Below are 12,046 nucleotides of genomic sequence, written 5' to 3' on the forward strand. Positions count from 1 at the left end.
GCTTCTACCTGATGGAGTCACATGAAATCAATCCCGAAATCATCACCACATCCCAAATTTACCACAAAGAAGTTGTGGGTGGTTCCTCAAATTAAATCTTTTCCTATTGGCCAGATGTTTACTCAAGATCAAGTCCCACCTCTGCATTGTCAGGTTTACTCCAGGTCACAGTTAAAGGTCTTTTTTCATGGTAGTGCCAATTCTATTCAAGTTTACTGGGATATGCATTTCCTTTGTTCTTAGTCAAATCTGGTCCAACAACAGTTACCTTTCCAGTAGGGACCATGAGTTGCCTCATGTATGCTAAATGATAGATATGACCTAATCAATTCATTAGAAACAAAGAAAGAGAGGGGGAAGGTGAGAGACAGTAGGGCCGTCTTGATCTACTCTTCACAGAGACAAATAATGAGACCATTGACATAAGTCATATCTTCCCTACCTGACTGCAGCAAACATTAACAGAAATACATTGATTTCGATACATTGTTTTTAACTTTTTAAAATATAACAGTATCAAACTATCAAAGTCTGCTCTCCTGAATTTGGTCATGCAATAACATGAAACCATGAGGAAACTATAAAACCACTAGCAGCACTCCAATACTGTGGCTCATATTAAGCTACAAATGCCAATAAATGTAGTGCACCACCATTACATTTTTATATTAATTAGCTGCCTAGGGCCAGTATGGACATAAAAGTGTGTGTGTGTGTGTGTGTGTGTGATGGTGTGTGTGTGTGTGTGTGTGTGTGTGTGTGTGTGTGTGTGTGTGTGTGTGTGTGTGAATTCTGGGGGTTGGGTATTAATAGAACCGGACTGTCAGGGAGCTGCAAACACTGGATAATTAATTATGGAGGGTGATGTGATGGTGGTATAGAGGAGGTGGAGGAGGTGGTGCTGAGTTAGGAGTGTGTTTGGTCTGAAATATTAATGACAGGGGTTCACAGGGTCACTCTGCAGCTAATGGAGGCCGTATTGGTGTGGGGCGAATGTGATGAGCTTCCAACTGTTTCTCTCTAATGGCTTAATATGGTTATATAGGGGCATTCATGTTGCAGTCAAACAATAGGTGGCATGTATTCACTGTGAGCTAATTCCCAGGGTTTGGCTATAAATAAACCATTCAATAGGGAACTTTGAGGCTCAAAACCGACCCCTAGCAAGCTTTCTTTCTATTAGACATGTAACATTACATGCAAAGCATGTGAACTATACTGTGATATTGTGGTTTTAGCTGGCTAATTTTACTTTGGTCACTAACGTGGACAAACTGCTAGCTAGCAAACATAGCAAAATACTGTCTTGAGTGTATAACGTAAGCTTATTCTGACTGGTAAATTTGTAAGCTTGCCATTTTCAAAGTAGTTTATCAGCTAATGTCACGAAACAACCAACACTAGATCCATGCCACGCAGCTAAGATACAGCTAGCTGGCTAACCTTAGCTTCTTGTGACTGTTTTTACTGATGCCCAGGATGCTTCCTATCGCCTACGGAGTGTGGGAATGTGCGCGAGTAAAAGGAACAGGAGGCTGACCACAGTTCACCTAACCAGTGTCATTATTAACAAGGACTTTTGCAAATCCCACATAGTACCTCTAACGGTTGTTTCAACTCTCAGTAGCCTCAAAATACAGAGTGTTTATTTCCCTCTCTCATCTTACTGTGCCGTTCAGAATGTGGATGAAAAAGTAATAATTTCATGACAAAGGTCTTTCACGAAACTTATTCAACACTGTGCCATTTTATAGGAGATTCAATTCATTAAGTTGCTGATTTGCAGACATCTTTTAAAGCTGACAAATGCCGCTAATTGACATTCATCCTAATAAGATTCACCTTTGTAGCAATGATTGTAATTGCTATTCACATAAAAACACTCAGTCATAGTTTAATGTTACGATAAATACAGTTGACATTAGCACAATGGCTCAAAGTCAAAGCAGCTTCCCTGCCCAGTCAGAAAGAGCTTATATTGGTAAGACAAAACAGATGAGTATTTAAAATAAGTCCTCCTTAATTTACATTATTTCATCCACCATCAAGGAACCAGAGCAAGGCTAAAACTCCAAAAATGGTCAACACAAACAATTCTCTGGTGGGGCCACTTGGGACAAAGTCAAGGCAGAAAGGAGTGTGTGTGTTTGAGTCTGTTCAGGGGGCCTCGGGGACTGCTGACCTATACAGCAAAGCACAGTCAGTTACACCAGAAAAACTGCTCTACGAACATTGCAGGTCTACTAGGCAGTTTCCAGGTGTGACTATGAATAAGGTATTGGATTAAAAGTGCACATATGCTTTGGGTATTAAAAAATAAATACAGATCATTGGGTATTTTTTCAGAAACTGACTGAAACACTGTAGCTATTTGTATTTAAAGCCAAAAGCAGTAAGCCCACACACCAGTTTAAGCAAAGTCGCAACAAACAGGCCATGGCAAATGCATCATGTTGATTTAAATGAAACCTGACAGATAAATTGAACTCAGAGGTTATCTAACAGCACAATCTTAAGTGGAATTGTGAGCATCAGTACATCATTGCCCTAAGTTAAGTCGTGCTCCTCCATTTATTGAACAAATCAAAGAGTGTGTGGTTGAGGGGGGGATGGGCTTGGCAGTGGCAGCTGGACTCACGTTTGATGGGTACTGCAGTTGTAGAACTTCACCTCTGTGCTGGCAACCATTTGACCCGTCTCCTTTGAGTTCAGACGGAGTTCTACGCCAGCCCAGTCTGAGAGAGAGAGAGAGAGAGAGAGAGAGAGAGAGAGAGAGCGCACATAAGCATAATGAGTGAAAGGCCGGAGAGAGGGAATTATTAATATGCAGGAGAATCGATGACATAGAGAGAACAGCCGTAAAAAGAGACAAAGAGAGGGAGAGAGTAAGTCACAGAGAGACAAAAAAGATGGGTGAAAGAACGAAAACAACAAACGAAAAGAGGAGGTCAAAATGAAAAAAAAATAGGAATACTTTTATCACACTTCTGTAAAGAGCCACCTGGTGTCTGCGTCACTGCAAGGGCATATTGCTGTTGTCGTGGGAATGCCTTCAGTCAGAAACTTCAGTTGAAGGATTACTGTGTATGCTCTGAGAAAATTTTACTGCTCCTGGGTACTTATCAAACTCTTTGGATAAACAAAAAATGCAAGGTGGTCCATCTGGAATATTGGTATTCTTAGTTTTTCACCTCACATTGGCATCACCATTACGCTGGATATTTAACGCTGGATATAACTTTATTTTTTAATCTGTTTGTTTTGATACGTGATATCTGAGCTCACCTTGTCCTTCTGGTATCTGAGGGACCTCCTTCCCAGCCGGGGACAGACACATAACCCTGTTCCCGTTGACATGACCCTCCACCTGGGCCTGCTGGCCAAATGAGCAGGAGATTCCAGCAGAAAGGTCTGGAACATTATTCACCTCCAGCAGAAGCTTAAAAGAATTGGAGAGGGAAAAGATTTAACGTGCTGAACCTGGCCTGGTGCATTGGCACATTTATGGAATACTGTGACAAGGCTTTCAAAATAAAATTAAGATCATAGAAATAGTTCAACATATGGCGAAATATGTTTATTTGTTTTCTTGGCACACTTGGCGGCTGTGGCTCAGTGGTAGAGCGGTCGCCTGCCAATCGGAAGGTTGGTGGTTTGACACTGAACCCCGAGTTGCCCCCGAAGCTGCGCATCGGAGTGTGAATGTGTGTGAATGTTTACCTGACGAGCAGACGTCACCTTGTCCTGCAGACTCGGCCACAGTGTACACAGTAGTTGTAAAGACCAGAAAAGCGTTATATAAATGCAGTCCATTTATATCTAACCGTTAAATATAAAGCTTAGGCTAGAATGTGGTTAGCTTAGCACTCGCTGTTCCAATACTAGAAACAAGGAGAAACTGCATTTTGTTGCCGCTGTCTCTGCCTTAAGGCAACACAATCTGCCTATCAGCACTTCTTAAACTCACAAATTTACACATTAAATCGTGTTTGTATAATCCATATCGAGGCCAAACTGTAAATACGAAAAAAATTTACTCCAGAAAGTAATTGCTCCTGGCCAAGAAATAGTCCGGCAGACAAGCCCCTTAATCTGTTGTCTTTACACTTAAGGATTAAACAGATGAGAAAACAAATGTTAATTAGTGAGCTTAAGAGGTGCTGGTAGGCAGGGTTTGTTATGTTTGGACAGTGCCAGGCAAGCCTCTTCCGCTGTTACTTTGTGCAAAGCTAAGCTAGCCAGCTGTTGGCAGCAACAAACAACACAACAACAACAAACAGATGGAGAGTAGTATTTATCATTTAACTCTCGGCAAGAAAGCCAGTTAAGTGTATTTTCCTAAATGTCAAATAATTCCCTTAAAATAGCCCATAGCTCCTACTGTACTTGCCTTCGTTGTGCTCTTGGCTAATGTACAAAAACAGTTGAATTAAGCTTTTAGGAAATATAATCAACCTTTTGGCAGACACATCGGGGATGCTGACACAGTAGCTTACAGCCGCAAAAACAACTCCCACCTTTTTTTGAACATTTGTCCCTGCAGTACATGTGTATTAACCAAAATAAATAGAGTGTCTTACTGGGAGAATCAATCTTCTATGCTTGTACTTACTGTACATGTGGCTGTACAAGGCTACTCTCAGTGATTGCTCATAAACATTGTGAGTGGAGTGACAGAGCAGTGATTGGTGTAATGATAAGCAGACTCACAGGGACACTATGTGCTGAGACAGCAATGCTGTCCGGGTGAGCGATAACCTTCACGCAGCGGTCAATGTCCGTGGCGAAGCGGAATGTCTCCTCCGCCCTCAGACACAGATCCCTCCGCGAGCACCTGTGGAGCATTACAAATGCACAGTATGCAACAGTGCAGCAAGTTAAGTGGTGAATTACATACTGTAATATCTCGAAAACGATTATGTATAACCATGAAAGTTTGTGCAGACATGCATGATGTCCAGAGGATGAACCCTACTGACTAAATGCTGATCCTGTGCCTTTCCCTCTGGCGCCACTATGATGTTCAGATTTGCAGTTTTAAGTGAAATAACTATTGGGGATTGTCATGAAATTTGCTACGTTTTCTGGATGAATTTCAATTATTTTGGTGACGTTTCATCTTGCGCCATTATCAAGTCAAAATTTCAGTTGTCCAAAACTTTGGTTTAGGAGTAAAAACCTGTAAAACTACCAGTAATGGCATTCCCATCAGCCACCGCTTTACTTTGTGCTAGGTGCTAATGAGCAAATGTTAGCATGCTGAGGAGACATCTGAAGTGATCAAAAAGTCCTCCCTGAATCTAAGTATAAAATATGGACACATTATAGATATATTCATTTCTTTCTTTTTTTTCTTCTTTTTTTTAAACAGGACAGATGAAGACATGAAAGGGGAGAGAGAGGGGGAATGACATGGAGCAAAAGGGCCGCAGGTCGGAGTCAAACCTGGGCCCGCTGCATCGAGGAGTAAACCTCTATATATGGGCGCCCACTCTACCAACTGACTCATCTGGGTGCCCGATAGTTTCATACATTAATTTCTAAAGCTGTGTAGAACTTTTCTTTTTTAACATGACCAAAAAATAAGATTGTCCATGTTTCGATTGTTTTTGGCCATGGTCACCTCCTGTACATGGCTTTCAGTCAGCTCGGTCAGATTCCTACCTTTACATTTTTACTGTGCTTTTCTGCAGAGCACGTTGCACCGAGTGCACCAGTAGAATAAGCTTTAGCTCCTAGATCCCAACAGGCAATTAAAAGTAAGAAGTGACGGGGTCAACACCATAGTGCAACCTTAAAGCAAGTAAAATAAAAGTACATTCAAAGTTATGGCAAGGGGTATTAGAAAGGATTTTTAAAACGTTGAGCAATTTGTCCAGTTTCCAAAAAAGGGATTTGAAATCTTCCTTATATGAGTTAGGTTTGTGCAGGCTCAGATAGCAACAGGCATTCCAAAGAACAAGAGTCTCTCAGCTGTAGAGTAAAATTCGCAACGGCAAACTTTGGCTGTGCACCATCATCTCTTTCTTTTAAATGTGTAATGCGCACAGCGAGGGGAGAGAGTACTTAATACACTCGGAGATGCTGCTGAGGGGGTGGCACCTCCTGAGAGAGCTCAAAGAGCACTGAGGCCTCTGCTGTAATTACACCACAATGTGAAGGCGGAATAGAAGCACTGTGAGAGCTGATGCGGGCTGGGCTCCTTGAGGCGGACTAGAGCCACAGGAGGATAGCCAGTCATCTTTTGACCGCTCATCAACCAAAGTGGCTCGGAAAAAAAGGACACCTTTCATGTCAGATTTTTTTTTTCATGGCCTTTTATTTTGCTTCTTTTTATTCACCACGTTTTGTCTGATGGAGCCATTTGTTCCCTTTTTGTCAAGCTTTGTGCCTGTTTAACTACGCACACACACGCACCGTGCCAGGGGTGAGATCCTTACCCTCTGTGAGAGTCGTTCAGAGGCTAGAAAAAGACCCCAATCAGGATTAAATAGACAGAAAAATAAAGTAGCCTCCTTCTGCAATGTGAGGGATCATGATTGACTTTGGGGCTACTTGAGGGAGCAGCAGCCTATCTGCTCACTGATAACTGTACGGCATTAACTGGGCATTAAAATGGGTCTTGCCGACAAAGTCAGCACTTTGGGGAAAAAAAAGGAAAAACAACTGCTTAATGAGGTAATTTGGATTAAGACGAAACAAAAATGTTTCTTCTCATTTCACTGGCGATACACTGAGCGCTGCAATTTAAATAATGCTGATCATCGTCAAGATATTGCTCGCCGAAATGCAGACGTCACATGATGAGACGGGTAAATCCCCGGCTGAGGTCAGCTTCAAACACAGCGGCTGGTTCAGAAACACAGCGTTTTAATCTCACGAATCCCCTTTGCTCCATATCGAGGTATAATGCAAGCTAACCCGGGGGTCAGATAATTAAGACGGAAGAGATAAGCTTGCTCTGTCAGGTCCAAAATGTTCCCCGGGTATGTAGAGGTGCAGTTGGACTGACAGGCTAATCCCTCCACCATTAACACCAGTCGTCCTCGTCATCTGGCGGGCGTGTAGTTTCTGCTGTCCTGAATAGCGCTATTTAAAAGGGATCACACTGTTCAACAACCAGTTCTGGTTTTCCGTTTGACCCGCCAGCTGTTGATAATGGTGACCTCCGGGGAGCACAATATCTCTATTAAATCGCATGATCACGTGCTTAGCTTTATTTATGGCTTTCTGCAAGCTGGTTGCTAAACAGTTATGTTGTGGTTTTAATCCCTCGGCTGTGATGTGTGTAATTGAGCATGGGAGAAGATCATAGACTGTAACGAGTCTATGGAGAAGATCAGGAAAAAAAAGACTCACATGTTGTACAGGACACACCAGCCACAGTGGGGGTCCCCAGAGGTCAGGCACTCAGCGCATGTTCCATACTGCTCACAGGCCTCCACGGGGACCTGGGCCACCTAAACCAGAGGAAGGACAGGGAGGGTTAAAATGTGGAGTAGCACACGTTAAGGAAAATGGATGGACCTTTGATTGAAGTTTCCAAATCTTAGTGTGACAAATGTGTCATATGTCAACAAAGGCGTGTCACCAAAACATTTTGATGAAATAATAAGCAGTTCTGATGAGGAGAGACCATTTTATCAGGTTGTCTATTTTGCAATATATGGAAGCCTCATCACAGCTCACTGTGTGGAATATCTCTGAGGAAAACCACTTTGACACCGGTTTGCAACATGCAGCATTGTGGTTCTGCCCACATGAGGAATTTTACGATTTTTCTTTTGTTCTCAGATGTCAGAAAGCACATGATGTGACACTACAACTGTTTGAGAAGCATTTTTGCAGCAATATTCTTAACTTTTCTTTTAAAAATTCATAAACGATGTTCTCTTGGTAAAGCATGAAAACTTGTAGACTCCTGCAATAGTAATTACACTGTTAGCACTCACTCATCACTCACTCACTCACTCACACACACACACACACACACACACACACACACACACACACACACACACACACACTGACAGACAGACAGGCAGCCATACACTCCACTACTGCTGCCACTTCCATGCATGAATGTCTGGCAAAGCGTAAGCTCTCCATTAGCTGCTGAGGCACTGCTGTCACACGGCCAGCACCACCCCTGCATACCAAACCAGGTTTGGAGCTGCACCAGGTTATTTTATACTTTGTTATTATTCAATTTCTGGACGTATGATGCAAGCAATTTCCTGATGTAAGCAATCCCAAATGAAGAGTGGATTATGGATTAGAGTGTCTCCGGGGCTCCTGATAGCATAAGTGGGTGCTCTCTCAGGTTCTGTGTTGGCAAAATGGATTATCTGCTGCTCCCTATGAAAGAACTTTCTCTTTTTTTTTTTTTTCCCCAGCAGTTCAAAACCCATTTCGGTGCATTCCATTAGCAAAATGATTTTGTAGCGTGGGAGGGGCAGTAGTTTTAAGTCCATATCTGACGCAGTGGGAATAATCCATGAATTGTTGTGGGCTGGAGCTCGTCTGAACTAACAGTCGGTCCGTGGCCGTTAGGCATTGTGACCTTTACAAGGGGAGAGCTATGGATCTTCTGCTTTCCGCGAAGAATCAAATGTGATGCTCTCGCTGCACAGCAGCGTTGATTTGTTTAGTGGAACTGGCCTGAGCAAGAATGTGCTGTGTTGAATCCAAATAAAATCAAAAGACATGACCTCAGGTTTTACTATGTTATGTTCTCAAGGTCTAAAAAGCATTGCAGCTCTGCATGTGAATTAGCATCAGCCTGCATTATATTTTTTTTTCACAGTGGTTTAAGATGATGATGATGTAGTATTTTGCCTTTATTGGATAGCGACAAGTACAGGTCAGAAGCGTCATAAAACACGCAACAAAAGTCCTTGGCCAAAATCAAACTGGGGACTCTCCTGTTATATGGGTCTTGACCACCAATTTGTAGATGTTAATAAAACACTTAAGATGACAGACTATGGCCTGAAGAATTAGGGCTGACTCAAATCCTCTCTGACAAAGGTAGCAGTCCAAAGTACATTGACATTTCTATTAACGCAATTTACTAATAATCCAGCCTTTAAGATGCCTTTAATTAACACAATTACAAATTTCCACAAGCCCTGGACCACCACAGATTAAGAATTCTGAAGGCAAGAGACGTCACTAGTCCATACTTGGCTGTAACAATAGGCTGTAGATGTTATTTAGACAGCAGAGATCACAGCTACAAAGATTTTTTTTTTTTTTTTTTATATTACATTATTTTGAGCTCTGGTGGGTATTATTGACAAAGCAGAAAGTTACAAGTACCCGCGCTGTTGCAATGGTGAATTTTCAAGTGAGACTTCACTTCTAATATCAAGTATGAGTAGAATAGAATATGGATAGGAAACCACAAGAAAGAAAGGTAAATGAAATGCTAAATGAGAGACTGCATTGAGCCATGGAAACTGTTGTCGTGCAGGTGTTTCTTTCAGTGTCCAGCCCATTGACAGTCACTGTATAATATATCTTAGAAATGTAATGATATACAGGCATTGTTCTCCCTCCCAACTTGTCACATTCGGATGCTTAGTCAGTGGCCCTGTGCGTCAAAGTGTGACGCTCCACGTACCGCTCTAGTGTCAGTTTTGCACGTGCAGGGCTGCCTTTAGTGGCTTCAGTAATTATGACGGGAGTAAAACTAAGTTAGGTGACGTTATATTAGGAGCCAAAGGGGGAATGCGTTGGATTTAGATATGTGGGGATGAGTTTAACTTCCCAGTATAATCTACAATAAACGGATCTATCATCTTTTTGCAATTGTGGATCACCAAATTAAGCCCTCAGTCTCAGTTTATGTCCTATGTACTTTAGATTCCTCATTAGTCATTCATTATCAGTAGTATTTGCTCATCAAACTTCTGTTTGTCTTGTCTTCTCTGAGATCATTTATTCAGGAGAAACTGATCATTTGAAGCAAACACAGAAATCTGATGAAAACCTCACGCTCCCGAGAGGCGGAATCTCAGTCTGGCTCATCATGCATTGTATCCTGGGAGAGTTGGATAATCATGTCCACTTTTCCAGCTCTGGGAATTACAAAATCCTTATCTTTTCACAACATCTGGGATGCTCTCACACTAATGTAGCTCAGCGTAAATTCTTTCAGGAAGACCTCAATGCATTCCTAAATCAATTCAGCTGTTATCATAATAAATGTGCATTTTATCATGCTGTGTATAACTGTCGCATATCTGCAACTAGTCTCTCCTGATTGAAATGTAGCTCAGTGTACGTCCTATCAGGAAGACCTAACTCTTAATCAATGCTCTACCTAACTCAAATCAGCTGTTGGAGGCATTCACCTTCCTTTTAAACCAATAAGAATCATACACAAATTTCAAGGGCCAATCACAGAGTCACAACCCGCTTTAAATCTGTTTCTCCCCGTTGCATCAGCTGTCTTGCAGGCAAGAGTGCAACCCTCCACCCCCCCCCCCCCCCCCCCCCCCCCCTTCCACCTCCAGTCATCTACTCCAGCTGACCGGTCCGGAGCCTCCTTCGGTCTGGTCTTCGGGCCCCTTTGTCGCCACCAACGGTGTCTAGTATCCATTGGGGGGCTGATGGTTCTCTACCCCATACACATAGCCAAAATATTCGTATAGTGATGGAGACTTTGTTTCATTGAGCTGTACAATAAACCTAATTTGCATATCTGCAAACATGTCTCTCCTGATTGAAATGTTCATTCTTATTATCTTATCAGTTTGCTATTGCTTAAACACTTTCATCTGGATTTACTTGAACTTTAAAAAAGTTGTCAGATGAGCATGCAGGCTTTTAGACCCCTACACTACTGTTGTCCTAGACATCCTCCGTGTGGCTCTGGCAAATCCCCAGCCATCACGTGATACTAACGGCCATGGGGTTATCCGGTCTTATCCAGGATTTTTTGTTTTGTGGTACTAAAAAAAATCAGTGAGTAGTTTCCTAAAATTAAATAAAAATGAAAGAAAATCACTGAAATTGAAACACTTTAAAACTCGTGAATGAAAGTAAATGTAATCTAAGGCTAATTGTGAATTGCAGAGCACAAGCCTGAAAAAATTGAGATATGTGACATTTTAGAAATTAATCCTACAATTGTAGAATTGCAAGCATTAATGACAGTGTTAGCATGCAGTTACCTAGATCAGTTTATAGACAGTAGCTTCAGTTTGAAGATAACCTATCCACACTCGTGCCATGTTACATTAAGTACACATGCTGTACAGCTGTGATTCTCAACCGCGGGTATGTGTGCCCAAGAGGTATATACGGAAATAGTAGCTAATTTTAAAGAATTAGAAGATTTTATGTAGATGTGTAGATGTTTCCGTTAAAATCAACAACAAATAGCAATAGGTGTGGGGCTTATCTTTAGGCTATATGTATTGTTGCAATAACCAGTAAACTACCTCCTGCCAACCCGGGTCAAATAACACCTGAACGCCACTTGCTGGGATTCAGAGTTCTTCATAATGAGTTTAAAGCTAAAGTTAGAATATAGTTAAAATTGCTGATAATTGGTTGTAATATCCATTGTCTGTAGATCAATATAGACTTGACTGAATCTAATTAATAGGATCACATCCAGCAGTGGAAACCACTGCTGTAGAGCCCTCTTACCTACAGGTGAGAGGGGGAAGGCAGATATAGAGAGCTAGAGAGAAACAAAGCAGTGGATTGGTGGGATTTCAAGCAATTATTCTACATTTTACAGAGTGGCACTTTGAGAGGTTGCCTTGGAAAAACCCTGCAGCAGTTTCCCCTTTTCTCTAAGGTTTAAAGCCTTCAGCCATCATTTCACAGACAGACGAGTGACATTCAGTGAGGTTATTGTGTGTTTGGATACCGCATTCCTATTCTTAGAAATCATCAAACTAAAGGCACCACAGTGAGGAAAAAAGATTTACTGCTGTGAAGATTTTCTTTTCTTTCATATCAATAATGGTTCCCAAATGGAGTTTTCATGCGGACGCAGACACAAGCACAAGTATCCTCACACACACAC

At 41.8% G+C, this 12,046-nt stretch overlaps 1 protein-coding gene and 1 long non-coding RNA gene across 3 annotated transcripts in view; one reads left to right on the forward strand and one right to left on the reverse strand.

Moving 5' to 3' along the window:
* Positions 1 to 12,046, forward strand: part of LOC116687366 (uncharacterized) — a 138,087-nt gene that overhangs the window by 76,827 nt on the left and 49,214 nt on the right. The gene's annotated exons all lie outside the window — the stretch shown is intronic.
* Positions 1 to 12,046, reverse strand: part of LOC116687361 (plexin-A2) — an 86,798-nt gene that overhangs the window by 40,870 nt on the left and 33,882 nt on the right. For both annotated transcript variants that reach the window (XM_032512682.1, XM_032512684.1), the window contains exons 5-8: positions 7,360 to 7,460; positions 4,711 to 4,834; positions 3,286 to 3,439; positions 2,639 to 2,735 (exon numbers count right to left, since the gene is read on the reverse strand). In XM_032512682.1, the coding sequence (XP_032368573.1) occupies positions 2,639 to 2,735; positions 3,286 to 3,439; positions 4,711 to 4,834; positions 7,360 to 7,460 (476 nt within the window). The remainder of the gene's footprint in view (positions 1 to 2,638; positions 2,736 to 3,285; positions 3,440 to 4,710; positions 4,835 to 7,359; positions 7,461 to 12,046) is intronic.

The sequence above is a fragment of the Etheostoma spectabile genome, chromosome 4 (genome assembly GCF_008692095.1).
Source record: "Etheostoma spectabile isolate EspeVRDwgs_2016 chromosome 4, UIUC_Espe_1.0, whole genome shotgun sequence".
Lineage (NCBI taxonomy): Eukaryota > Metazoa > Chordata > Actinopteri > Perciformes > Percidae > Etheostoma > Etheostoma spectabile.